At 33.2% G+C, this 15,064-nt stretch overlaps 1 protein-coding gene across 1 annotated transcript; it reads right to left on the bottom strand.

The window, feature by feature from the left end:
• Nucleotides 1-459: 459 nt before the first annotated feature.
• LOC108578168 (retinal homeobox protein Rx3) lies at nucleotides 460-9,156 on the bottom strand. Its single transcript, XM_017941450.1, is given in 5 exon segments — nucleotides 460-730; nucleotides 3,187-3,288; nucleotides 3,290-3,411; nucleotides 4,830-4,964; nucleotides 9,079-9,156. Coding segments are annotated over 5 exon segments (708 nt in total).
• Nucleotides 9,157-15,064: the final 5,908 nt, after the last annotated feature.

Consider the following 15,064-nt stretch of genomic DNA (forward strand, 5'->3'; position numbering starts at 1 on the left):
TTTATCTTGAGAGGTATATGTAGGATAATAATATTTGAATAATATACAGTAATTGATAATTAATATAATTAGCAATTTTATAAAACATCGAACAAGAAACGAATTTGGAAGAAGATCGCGAAAGTAACGGGAGTCTACGAAATCTCAGTGAGATTAAAGTGTTATGTGTGAGGTAATACGTTTATTATTATCGAGTACTGAAGGTGCCTGTTTTGTTAAATAATAATGTTATAGATACAAAGTGAAATCGATCAGTGAAGAAACATAGAATTCAATTTCAAACTGACTACCTATGTATTTTAATCAAATTATAAATAGAATTTTTATATGAAATTTTAACGACATACCTTTGGAACAAGGTTTTCTTAAAACCTAATTTGTCCATTGCACTTAATCTTCCTGAGTGAAAAAAAAATTAAAAGAATAATAAAAAATAATTTTCCTGCGAATAAAAAACAATTAGTTATTCTTGTTGGCGTTGAGTGTAACGTCCAACGGTTCGTCAATATTTTGCGAAGGACTGAGTTCTTGTTGAGGCAGTTGATGGAATAAAGTAACAATCGGTGTGTGCCGGGGTGGACCCTTCACAGTGAGATCCATCTCAGCCTCCTGAGGCCTATCTCTTACAGTTAAATTAGTATTTCTTTCTACTGGACTACCGCATATTCTTGGTGGAGAACCACAACCACATTTCATTCTCTCCGGAGACTTTTCACAGGATAATGAATATCTGAAACATAGCATTCAATTTTTCCGTAAGAATAAAAGTTTTCAAGCAGAAATATGAAGTTTTATAAATCGATTCATTTCGTCGATTGATCAAATATTTCTTTTTCGGTTCGATCTTTACGATTTGCAAACATCGAAATTTTGAAAGCTAACAGTATACAGTGTGGCCCAAAACAGATGGTACAACAGGGTAGGAGGTGATTCTAAGATGCAAAGGTAAATCGAAAATATAAAATAAAATTGTTTCGTATATTGCTTCGTTTTCAAGATAGTCGAATTTGAAAATTTTCTGATACGTGTACACCTATGTCTCGACTTATGTTTGTACTAATAAACGATGTCAATGTCATGATTAGTATTGATAATACATTTATTAACGATTTTTATAATTTAAATTTACGTTACTGAACAAATCGTTAAAAGTGACGTCCGCCTTAATGCATAAAAATTCTTGTTGTTTGAATTAATATCGTGAACTAATGATACGGTATTTTGATGCTTTAGGCTGTCGTTCATTTAACAACACGGCACATTATTGTATGTAGTTCAAATGTGGATGCGTCCATCTATCCATAACCAGTATAGCATCGATACCCCACCACGTCGCGTCGGCAGCTGCGAAAATCTTAACAAGAATGTTTTGCCGGTTAGGTGACTATCGCATACCGATCGCGTGCATTTTATATGGTGGCAATGAGACTGTCAGTTGTTTGTAACGTGCCGCACATACGGAAATATTGATGAAATTATTGTTCGTCGTTTAATAATTGTCTAATGTGTGGAATTCACCCTCAGTTTTTCTTAATTGTAAACTATGTATCCAATATCTTCTTTTTTTTCTTCTATTATTTTCATCTTCATCAAGCAGTAATGCTATTAAAGCTAATTCTTCAATACTAAACTCTGCTATACTGAATATCATATTGATGTCGATAGGTTAAGTGTGCGGCAATCTGTATCAACACGGAAACAACTGACCGCCGCGGCGCGCCGGTAATCTAATGCTGTGCTGTCAAGTGGGCGACAACCTTTTAATGGTCTGAAAGGTTCTACGATTTTTTCGCTCAGCTGTAGAAGATTGACACTACTTTCTGCGTAGATTATTTCTCTACGAAATGTAACATTACTGCTGTTTATCAACATAAAAATACGAACGGAAGCAATACTTTGTAGAGAATCTTTGAATTCAATTTTCTCGAAAGCTAAGCCTTTTATGAACAAATTTTATTCGATATTTTCGGTTTACTTTTCTGTATAGAATCACCTCTTGCCCGATTGTGCCACCGTTCTGGACTACCCTGTATACAGTTTTACTGTTTGTATGTGGAGCGTGTTACGCAACTGGTGCAAATTATCTTTTGTTTGCTTGTAATTAGAAAAACGTAATAAAGAAACAGTTTCAATGGTACAAAGAGATCTAATTTCCTCTGACCCGTATTTTCTCTACAAGGATTTACGTTTCCAAATTAAAGTTAATAGGTTAGGTTAGATGTATACTGCTTTCTTAAAATTGGAAAGAAATGTGATAAAATTCTATTTAAATGTTTCAACATGAGAAATATACCGAGAATATAACATAAGCCAAACTGTTGGTAGATGGATTTATAATTATTTACATAAATTTCTTGCATATCGTATTTCTAATGGGGATATACCTATTGGGTTGCTGCAAATGAAATATCGTTTTTCAAACAGTTGAAATTGGCATGTCAATACCATATATTAAATTTTACTGTATTCAGTAGCAAAAAAAATTCACAATACATGATGAATAATCGCGTTAATAATAGTAATTAATAATCGCGAATAATAATGAAAAATCTGTAATAAAAACTGCTAAAAATATAAATTTAGCATTTGAAGAAGGTTACGTAAATATTAAGATATTTGAACAATAACAAAATTTACATTAAACTTACATACTTATTTAAAGAACAATAAATAATCCTCAAATTAAACAACAAAAAATAATCCTCTGATCAAAAGTAAACTATAATTCTCACAATACATTCGTCCCATTCGTAAACTTTTGTTGTGTCCCTTTCATAAATATAACAACAAAATTGAAAATCTAACCAACAATTACTAAATAGAATATTAAACGAAAGGTACCGGACATTTTATGTTACCGTTCTTGAATAAATATCTGTTCAAATGTAGCAATAAAGAAATGTAATCGGTGATAACAGTACTTCGCAAAACGTTTCGAAAAACTATCAAAAATTGGCGAATATTGCCACAAAATAAAAAGACTATCGCCGTGGGCAGATTGTTCATTTTTTAAGATATTTTCAATGTCCCTTTCATCCGACCTCTCCCCTGTATCTCTTCCACTAAGCATACCAACATATTTAAAGAGAGAGAAAAAAAAAAAGGAACATTGAAAAGTACGTTTTACGAAGATCACCCATGCATGAATCGTAGAAGTAATATAATTAATATAGTTAATGTGGTTACCCGTGGGGAGGTGGAAGAATCCTATAATCTCTGCAAACGGATAGAGTCGGAGTGTCGGGTATTTTGTCAGAGTTGGATAGGGGTGGTCCGTTTGTGGTAGCGTGGAGGCCTCAAAAGGAGGGGTGCCGCGCTTCCTAATCCTAAGCATCGCATTCTCCATGCGTCTTGTAACAATTGTAATCGGGCCTGTTTTCGCCACTTTGCTCGCCGATTTTGAAACCAAACCTAAAACGACAAGCAACCTATGTTACTTCTTTCTGAAATAAAATTTCGCAATTTACCAACAGACAATAAATAACGTTCATTCGTTTGCAGTAACAGAAGTACTACAGATATTCGATAACAGCCTGTATGATAAGTTTTATAAGATATGCGACTTGTAACTTTTGTATATTAGATCATCCAATAAGTTCGCGTCGAATTTTGCAATTTAGATTAATATTTCCAACGAACTTTTAAATTTGATAAAAAAAAAAAATTCAAGTGTCTTCTCATTCGACAATTATTTTCTATTTTTCTTTTTTTAGTAAGACCATTATGTCGTCGTTAGAGTATTTCCTTGGATTTTCATTCAAATATTTTTCGCTTACGGAACGAACTTATGGGATGACCTAATACTTTCTTACGGTTTATGAAAGAGGAATGTGATGAAAGTAATAATTAAATGGTTTAATAGTACTTAATCATTTACTGTTAATTTTTTGTTAATTATTATAGTATCTTCGTGTAAAATTTCATACCATTTTAAATAACTCGACTTTTCAGATTATTTTACGTACAAAAACGTTAAGGTAGGATCATTCAAAGACGAATACTTTATACATAGGATATTTTACGTTGTTTAATTAAGTATGTGCACGGTTTATAGAAAAATTGACCAAGTTTTTCATCGCTTATCAATTATGTTCTCGTTAATTTGTTCGAATCTTCTCCACAAAATAAATGAATATCGGTGCACTCTGTTTTTCAAACGACACTATAGAAAGGATCAGGCTTAGATTCTGTAGTTAAAATATAAGGAACGTTAAACAGCTTATTCTTGATTTCTCTTGTTAAACACTACACCAAGCGCAAATGATAACTCCTTTATAATGAAATTTTTGAAAGCATTGTGTTGTAGAATATTAACTAATTCTTTTCTGTAATTGTTATGTTATTATCGTACAGTAATTTTTTAATTTATAGCCATAAATATAGATTATTTAAAGCAACGTTTCATTCAGCAGTTGTTAAGCAATAAAATAAAACTTCTGTAAATTCTGTTCAAATAGTCTAGAGATGTAAATAAAAATTTCTGTAGATAAAAATTTCTTTCTTTCACTTTCTATCTGGGAATAGAAGAATTTTCGGACCTATGTACATATGACCTTTTTTCATCCTTAGGAACAGTAGAATACGGTACCAAAGTTTGGCCACCTATTCTCTTGTCACCTCGATCATAAATATTATAAGAAGTTTTCAATTTCCACGCAGACTTAGGCACGTTTAAATATAATATAAACAACTTCTAACTAGTTATTTTCTATGGGATTAGTAAACTTTGGGTAGAAGGTATTACACCAATTTTCTAACGTAACTTGATAATGAAAAAAAAAAGGACAAGAAAATAGCTTAACAAAGTTAAAGTATTTATGTTTATTAACCTGGACACGAGCTTCTGAGAGTGAAATTCTAAGAGCGACTTCTTCTCTCAGGTAAACGTCCGGATAGTGCGTCTTCTGGAAGAGGGATTCTAGTTCTTGAAGCTGTTGCGGAGTGAAAGTCGTCCGATTGCGTCTCTGCTCAGGCATGATTAATTATAATTAATTACCATTCATAAACATTCACTACTGTTTTTTTAGTTATTTTAAATTATAATACTTCGATAAATGCAGGCTTATCACGTACACGCGTGACGAGTTGAAAAGCAACGAAAACTACTCTTTTTTAACGAAATTAGTTTAAATAAATACTAATGTGTACTAATTTCTGTAATGTGTTCATTTCTCTGACACGAGATTCATTTTTATAACGATGTTACATTTTAACATACGCTCGTTCATTTTCCGATAACTTGTGAGAAAAGTAACGGTTACGGTAGATTTTTGAAATTTTTATACCGTTTCTGTACTTTCTTGCACTATTATTCATCTCAGTTCATTTCACCAGTGAATAAAAACTACGCTTGTTCATTCAACGAATTTTATATTTCTGATAAAGATTGGGAATCACATATTGAAGACGTTAAATTTTTAATGATTTCTATTTACACACCAGGTATATGTGCAGTGTATCAACTAAGGTACTACAAGATGTTAGCACTAAATTATTAAAAATGGTAGCAACAGTTTCTTTGATTTGTTACTGTTCACTGTGCTGTTCCATATTACTCGTTATTTGATTTATGTATAGGGGGAGTTCCCCTAGCACCGGACGATTAAGGTTTTTCTTAAATAAATCTCTCTACCTGTGCACACGCGACTGAAACGCGTAGAAAACTTATTTCTATTCCTTTTGTCGCCTCTAGGAGATACGCAGAATACAGCCGATATTAGGTGCCGTCCGGCGTTAAGGGAACACCCCCTAAACGTTTGCATTTCCTGTAAAAAATGTATCTAACGCGCTTCCTTTTCTACTGTATAATTATGCTGCTGATTATGAAAGTGGTCTAGGTCAAAAATCGAAAAAAAATTGAATTTATCACATACTTTGCGTTGCGTCGATCTTTTCATCCAAAGGAGTTATATTGCAAGAGCAAGTATTTTGTGAAATATTTTACTATGTAATGAAAGAATATTTTTTAATACACCCAAAGGGAACATTCTAAATATCTCGAAACGAGGAATGTACGACTTAGGCCACTTTCGTAACCACCGGCACAATTATGAAGATGCAAAGAAAAATAATTTAGAAGGGGGATTTAAAGTTGAAGAAAAAAAATATTAAATTGGACGTTTTGTAAGTTTAAAGTTGCTTTGTTAATTGCTCCAAATTTTCTCTATTTATACCTAAATTAATATCTCTAGTATCGCAACGAAGAGTCGCCAACGTTCCATAAAAAGTATTACACGATTTACGAATTTCACTCGTGTCTTCTATTGCTGTTTCATGAAAGATTACGGGCAGTTGAATTGATCATGTGACAGTAGTTAGGCCATTTCACATCGATGTCTTTATGTATTATTTTGCGGAAAATAAAAAAAAATATTGTAGATAACTGTTGTTAAAGTTATGGCGAGTTGAAAACCGTGCAAATATCTACGTATTATTCCATTAAAAGAAAAAAGTGGAGGTGTTCTTTCTCCTTGATGATCTAGTAGCGGAATCTTGTTAGTGATATGAAAGAACTTAACAGAAATAGTATGAAGTTAAAAATATTTGTCGTCATTTTTAGTAGTTTTAGAGATGACAGTTTGCAGCACTTTTTACATTATCTTTAGAATCATTACTCTTGGTAAGTAAACTACAAATTACTATTTTTTAAGTATTTCTACGAACTTTCCTCTAGTTTTTTTTTTTTAAGAACTGTTTAGTTTATAGACTTTAAGGAAATATGTAATTTATTTACTTTGCGATTATCATGTCTAATTTTTCAGATAATTTTGTTTCAAAAGAGTTAAAAACGGTCATTGTAGCAAAACATTTTAATTACTTTTGGTAAAATACTCATTTGTGCTACCATTAATGCCTTTTCTAATTGCTATATGTTGAGAGTATGTTTTGCACTCAAGTAAGTAGGTATGCCTGGTTTCACGGCGCAGGAAGTCACCGCGAATAAAAGAAGTTTAACAATTTTCATCGAATATTCCTTTTAGAAAGTGTCATACTACTATTATATACTATATGTACTACTTTTATTGCTATTATAGTAAACAGAAAATACGAAATTACGGATTTATTCATCTCACTTTACGCGATCACCGAAAACATTTCCATTATTTCTCATAATGCGTGAGAATTACTGAGCAAAAAAGGGGGTTAACAAGAAGTGAAGACTTTACAGCGAAAGATATTACGATTGAAAAATTATTTATTTGAGAATCATCATTTCTTAAATATCAGGATCACAATTTCTTGAAATGGTGCGCCTTGTATTTTGAATTCACCACGTTGTAACAAACTTCATGGCTGGTTATTAGTTGTAGTTTAAATGAAAGAACAGCGTGTACGAAATGAAGTTATTATTTTATTAAAATAGCAGGTTCTAATTAGTAAATATGTTTTTTTCTAAACTTTCTTTATTTACAACGCTTTAGATCAGAGCTGGTCCATAAGCTACTCTCGTAGACTAAACTAATTTAGCGATAAACGATGAAATTATTACTCTGTCAGAATAGCAAATTCCAGTTTGCAAATATTTTCTTTTTATAAAGCTTTAAATCAGAGCTGGTCCATAAGCTGCTACTGTAAACTATTCCAAGTTACTCATTTAGTGATAAACGACAAATAAAATCTGCAGATATCGATCTTATCCTTTAGAATAAACCTTTACTGTGAAATATAGAATAACCGCCAACTATGGTCTCTAAAAACTAATACTCGAGATATCGATGCGACCTTATATTTAAAAAAAACAAAAAACAAATATGCAGATGTATTTTTGAACAAGTAATTACTTGATTATGTCGTACAGTCGTACAAAAAATGTATAAACTACTTATCGACAAATTATGAAACATTTTTATCGTATCACCATCATATTGTTGTTTAAACGAATTTTTATGTTATCTAAAGAGTATGTAGACGCACTGAGGGAAATATTATCGATTCGTTCCAATGTGTTACAAAAATAATTTCGTTAAATGTTAAACGTAATCCACCTCTGTTTTTAAACATTTTCATAAACATTTGTTAGATCTTTAAACATTATCTAGAACATACGATGGAACCGTAGAAGTTACTTGTTGCTAGACAGATAGTTTTTACAGATTCGTTTTCATAATTTTACATTCCATTTCATTTAGAACATGCTTCTTCGGAAAGATTCTGTTTAAGAAGAGTTTAATATAAATTTTACTAATTATTTCAATACTCCCTCGAGTGTAAAGATATACCTATATTATTCCATTACAATTCGCCTGCTCACGGCTACGTAGGAATGATTAATAACGGTGTAAATCATGCTTCCAGTAAATTGTCACGCTATCTTCTACAGTGACAAACAATAATTTGCAACAACTATGACGGTAATAAACGACGATTTAAAATATTTTTATATATACGAAAAAGTTTCATTGTTGCAAAGAAGCATTAAGTCTAGCTTGTAAACATCGGTGCAGATCCTTGAAAGAATTAATATATGACAAATCTGTACTTTAGAATGTAACATTGATAAGATAAACTCACAATGATAATAAGGTAATAATTTCTTCGAGAATAGTGTAAAAGAGCTACATCTTTTTCTCCACCGATCAATTCTCTTGCGTGTAAGTTACGGATCACAAAATTTCCGTCCTTTTCATCGACACCTTTCTTATCACTTTTCGCGTCACTTTTCGGTCATTCGTTCTCGAACGAATAAGAACAGTCTTCATTCACAGTGATTCGTGTAAATCACATAGCAAACTTGTCATCGATTTACATTCGATTGGTATTCCGATTATCAGGTATACAATTAAAACAGTTAATTTGAAATTCTCATTGTGCTACCACTTGCGTATGTAACATTTACGAGGAAATTGATTCAAGCTATTCCTATTGATTTTCAATTGTTTAAAGGTAAAAGAAACAAGAGACAGCCAATTGAGAAACGAGGCAAAAGGAACAGGTGTATTCTATGTGCGTGTTGAGAATGAAACTTGACTTTCCATGCGGTAAGCGAATTTCGATTGTTTTGCAACGATACGAAACAGAGAATGTACGAAAGCAATAAGGAAGAAAGTAAAAAGAAGCAAAAAAGAAACGTACACTGACCTGACGACGTCTTCCAAACATGTATTCGGTGAGCAAGTCAGCCTGAGGGCCCAATGGTGACAGATACGGCCCTGCCATCTCTTCGAAATCAGTTGTTCGGCAAAACTAGCAAGGATATGGTTTTGCGTTTCTTCCGTTTTCTTTTTCCTTTTTTTTTGTTTTCCTAGATTCTCACTGCGAGAGAGTCGCTTTATCGTTCTCGATAGACGACACCGAGGAAACTGAAGTCTCCTTTCGAGAGTTCACCCTCGATCAAGCTTCGAGTTACGTGCATAACGGGGGTTGGTTTATATCACCGGATTGGTCCATCCCTTTTGGGGGCGGTGCCACTTCTATGGAGATAAGTACACACCCCTCTTGTGGAAAATTCACTAAATCGTACCGCGCAGAATGTTTCCTCGAAAGAAGGACAATATCTGATTTTCGGTTTTTCAAGATATATCTTACTTTTTTGAATTCGCGTTCCCGGAACTTCTACTCGTTTAATTTAGTTTGTTGCTCTATTTCGCGCATTGTGCGTTCACTTCCAGTCGCTTTTCGGGAACACCGTGTGTATTTAATAAATCACCTTTACGTTTGTTTAAGAACATTTTTTTTTTTTTTTTACTTACAGTTAGAATCGAGCCTGTAATAAGAAATTATGCAACGTGGCTGTGTGTTGAGTAACAGGATAGAGTGTTTCTTGGAAGAAAATTAGAGAAAAAATGTGCGCTTAAAGTAATTTGTTTGCAAAAATGTTACCTCGATTAACGTTAATCTGGCTCAGACGATGTAGGGTATCGCTGAAAGGGAATATATTTCCCTTAGTAGTTTGAGTAATTTCACGCATACAATTATAATATACATGTGTATGTGTATTTGGGTGAAATTTGATATATGGTAGAACCGGTGAAACATGATTAATAGTGGATTATGTTCAACCGTTATGATAAGGTCATTTATACGGTATAATTAGAAATGATTTTAATAGCTAAAGCCAAATTCAAATTTACACTATTCATAGAAACTTACGAGTTTGCAAAACATCGTGTAGGCGTGCAAAACATCCATAATAAACGTAAATTAATCGAAAATATCGATTATGTCATGCTACTATAAAATTATTATGAAAACCGATTGATATGAAACATTCTACGTATTAAATTTGTTTAAAAATTTGAAGAATCATTAGTATCCTACTTTCAGTAGAAAGTTTGAAGAACCGGAAATTGGAAACAGGAAGTTAAACATATCGTTTAATGTTTCATTTCTAATACTTGGTGAACGAATCGAATGCAGACAGTATCGAAATGCTTAATTTAACTGAAACTGATTAAATGTCATTTTCAAGTGTATTACACGTGACAATTAAATATCTTCGACGACATTATTATGACAAGAAACGTTGAAGAAATGTAGAATACTGTACGAATAACAAAGCAAGAATCTGTTCTTTCGGTATTTATCTATTCTAACTATTAAAAAACTACATGGAAGTGTCTCGGAACGAGGATACTACGAATTAATTTTTCCCAACTTTAAGAAGTCATTCTCTTCATTTCCCGCATGTTTCCTCCCTTCTACGCGCAACCCTGGTTCAATAAAATAATTTCAAAATACCGATCTAAAATGAAACAAATGAAAAAAGGGGGCAGGAATGGAGAAGACGAAAATAACGAAGACTGAAGTGATGCGGTGTGCGTGAATAAGAAAGAGGAGAAGAAAACGAAGAAAGAAGCGAAGAAGCCTAAATAGATGATGACGAAGAAGCAGAAGAAAATCCACACAGAAGTGTCTCTAACTGAGAATATTCCAAATTAATTTTTCCCAATTCTAAGAAGTTATTCTCTTCATTTCCCGCGTGTTTCTTCCCTTCTGCGCGCAACCCCGGCACAATAAAATAATTTCAAAGTACCGATCTAAAATGAGACAAATGAGAAAAGGGGACAGGAATGGAGGAAACAAAAGAAGAGAAAACAAAAATAACGAAGAGTGAAGTGATCGCGGTGTGCGTGTAAGGGGTAAAATAAGAAAGAGAAGAAGACAATGGAGAAAGAAGAGAAGGAGCGTAAGTAGATGACGATGACGATGAAGAAGGAGAAGAAGAAGAAGAAGAAGAAGGAGAAGAAGAAAAAGAAGAAGATGAAGAAGGAGTAAGGAGATGCGCAAGTATGAGTGCTAGAAGTCGTGGCGTAAGCCAGAAAGTGATGCTCGGTATTCGTGTAGCGCATCAGACAGGCACATACCCCGAAGCCATGTAATTCATTACTAAAGCAATCTCACCCTGCCCTATCTCTGCCCCTCTCCTGAACCCTATCCAGCCCTGCACACCCTCTCCTGGCTTCGGCGGTGCGCGCGCGTTATAATATAAAAAAAAGGAAGAACCAGCCGGATGAGGAAGGAGAAGGGCCCGAATAGAATAGCGCCCCTGACGACAAAACAAAATGAAACACAAAGCCGTGTTTTCATAATTAAAAAGATTGCATGCACTGAGTACAGTTCTCTCTTGCTCTCGCTTTTTCTCTCGTTGGCGTTCTATGCTTGCCTCCTGTACGGAGCCTTTCTGTTCGCTACGCTGTATTTCTCTTTTTCCCTTTCCATCTGATTTTCTCTGTGATTGTCCGCCGAGCCTTTCTTCCTGGACAACGCTCTCTCTCTCTCTTTCTCTCTCTCTCTCTTACCCTAGCTCTTCTCTTTACGTTCTCGCCATTTTAATGATTCAAATAGTAGCGAAATGTTTTTACATTAAATTCATCATAATTATGACTTATTAGAGAATTTTCATCGGCTCCAAGAACGATCGTTCGAGGAGTTTCTACGCTGACAATTGCGAGATATGAAAGATTGTGTTAACAAGTTGGAGCAATTTTCTTATGTTCGTAGAGGGTAAAAGTGTAGGACGAGATAATAGTTATTACAACGTGGTACCATTAGTTTCATACGTTAGGCGAATCATCTTAATGAAAGATGCACGAAGATAGAAAAAAAACTAGGAGGAAAATGCATTAACAATGTAGGCTACCTATTACCAAAGCTTGTGCATTTATTCTTCCCTCTTTGATCCATTTTTTTTTTTTGTCTTTTCCCTTTTGTAGTTGCGAGAAGCGATACATTTGATGAAAATGTAGCGGTATGTGGATTATGTGTGCCTGCTTTTGATATATCAACTTACCACATCTTTGCTAACCACATTTATGTTAAACTTACGAACGGTCTATGAATCTGTATTGAAATGCATAGTGCATTACTTTTCTATGGTGTAGGTACATATTTAATACGAAGTTTCAAGAATGTAATTGCAAATGAAAATTTTTATCAACATAAGAAGTTAGAAACATATGAGGAATTAGTTATAGAAATTTTTAGATGTAACTTTAAAAAGTACATGTTAGTTTATATTTTTAACATAGAACAATAGCACGTTACATCTTATCTGCAGAATTGTTCTCAAACGTACGTTTATTTGGCTTAAGCACAATCTTAGCATTGAAAATAGGCTTGCTAGAAGAAAGAATTTGGGAAAATTAATTCATAACTGTCAGCATCATTATTCTCAGTTGAATTTTACTCTTTGAACACTGAATATTTAACGTGATACATTCCACAGAAAGCTGTACCCCAAATAGTAGATTTTATCAATTGTTACACATAATTATTTTCCTAATCATTTTTATCTGTTTAAAATATTTCCCAAAATGAAATCCATGAAGATTTCGAAAAGAGGCTCAAATGAACGATACAAACTGTGTAATATAAAAGTATGATCTTCTACAATTTTTTTAATGTTTGATATAATGTAGAAACAATAAAGATGCGTGAAATACTGTGTTAATTATTCAAATTTTTGCGAATATGTTAAATAAAAATAAGTATTATTATATTCTAATTTTCCATTTCTACTATGAGTCTCTCACTTTCACAATACGATCTTTTTGCGATAATAAATGTTAAGCGATAACGTTAATGTTTTCACTAACTTTTACGACTTTTCTTTCGGACACTGTTAGAAGAAATTTCGCGTAAAGATTCGATCGACCGGAATTAGAAAATTTTGCTATTCGCAGATTGCTCGCTCATTGTGAACATTCACTTGCAAAAAGTTTTCTGTTTTAAATAATCGGCAGCAACAAACAAGTAAGAACGAGATATTTTTAATTAGAAAAAATTGATTAGAAATTACGCAAAAAATTTCGAGTGTTGAAGAAAATAAATTTTAAATTCGGGAATCGAAGGTTACTTTTTTCTCATACTACATGCAGGTATTAAGCATCTATGAATGCGTGTTAATGTTCATCGCAATATGTAAGAGAAAAAGGGGGTGCACATTTGTGTACAAAAAATGTCAGCGGTTTTGAAAACTTGGAAAAAAGTGGTCTCGAAAAAAGTATTTTCCCTGCAGCATGTTCGCTCTTTAAAACCATTCAAATATGTTTGTGGTGTTGTGACAGCCATTTAGCGAGGATAATTGGATGTCCTGGTTTTGGCGGGACACCCTGTATACAGATGTTTAATATGTACTCATATTTAGCGGTTAGAAAATTAGGAATGGGCTGAACAATAAAAAGACACGAATAATGGGGTCATGAAGTTCATTTATTGGATAAAATGTTACCGCCCAGGACCGCCCCTATGGTGCAACCAACTAGCCCTTATTAATTTACCCCTCTTCCCCTCCTCTGTACAAATATTGTGGACAACGGTATAGCCTTTAATCTCTCCCCGCCTTTTCTCGATTGCATAGATATTTTCTTTAGTTCGACATACCTCCAGTGGCCCTAATCATGTGTCAATTTTATTTTACCAGAAACAGTTCTGAATGTTAATAACATTAAAAACAAAGATTAAAAAATAATGTTACTTATTGCACAAGATATTTGAATTTCTCTATTAAATTTTTACTTTAACGTTTCCCTTGTCTTTAGTCAGTTAAATAATATTTCTCGTTTGTTAAATTGAAGATAGTATTCTTTAAAATGCGGAATTTTCAATTCAATTTGAAATAGGTATACCTACTCGAAGTAGGAAGATAATGTGACTTATCTTCGTGGAGGTCGAGTTGCAACTTTCGTGAGTTTTACAATGCATATCTGAGCGTATTATTCTGTAACTTTAATTCAAACAAATGATTGAATTGTACATAGTTTATATATCAAGAAATGTTGTATAAAATGTACGAATAAACTAATCAATTTTTACTGCAATTATACTATGTATATGATTATTACGGATATTCCTTTGATTTAGTTTTAACCGAAAAGAATTTTTCCTTCCCTTTCTTTGTATTTGTAATAGATAACGCAGATCGTGTTATAAAGTAAAATGTATTACAGTTGCATACACTTACTTGTTGCTTGTATAAAACATCATTATTAAAAATGCTTGTATAAAACACACACACAACAAAATATAATATTTTACACTAATGCTCAGAGAAAATTGTTATTTCAAATGTCTTGAGAAACTAACGTACCACTACACCACTGAGGTCTGCGCAATCAAATTTTATACTACTCGCATCCATTCAAACGAAGATAGTGATCTTTGATAAACTATCGTTCTTGAATGTACTATTTAGTATTCGGCTTAGTTTACTTCTTTATAAACACTTTTAACACGAATTACCGTGGTTAAAAATTTTTACTAATTACTATGGCAATTGTAACGTAACAACAATAACAATACTGATTCATTATGTATACTCTAAACAGCACGTCATATTATACTTTGTTCTTGCACGTTTAATTTTATCATCCAGTTACCCTCGTTTAAAAAGCCAAATGTTTTTTAACTGACACATTATTAGGATGTCTGTTCGTGTGAATTACACGTGTTCCTTTTTCCGTCTTCTCCACTTGTTATCGTAGAAAAAAAGTCATCGTCGAGGGAATTCATAATTTTCGAATATAATATTTATATTCCCGTAATTTTGTACGGTTCGGATTTGATTCTGTTGAACGGGTGACCTGCAGCTCTCCCCCTCCTCTTCGCCCCCCCGCCTCTTCCCCCC

This window comes from Habropoda laboriosa, unplaced genomic scaffold (genome assembly GCF_001263275.1).
Source record: "Habropoda laboriosa isolate 0110345459 unplaced genomic scaffold, ASM126327v1 scaffold1329, whole genome shotgun sequence".
NCBI lineage: Eukaryota > Metazoa > Arthropoda > Insecta > Hymenoptera > Apidae > Habropoda > Habropoda laboriosa.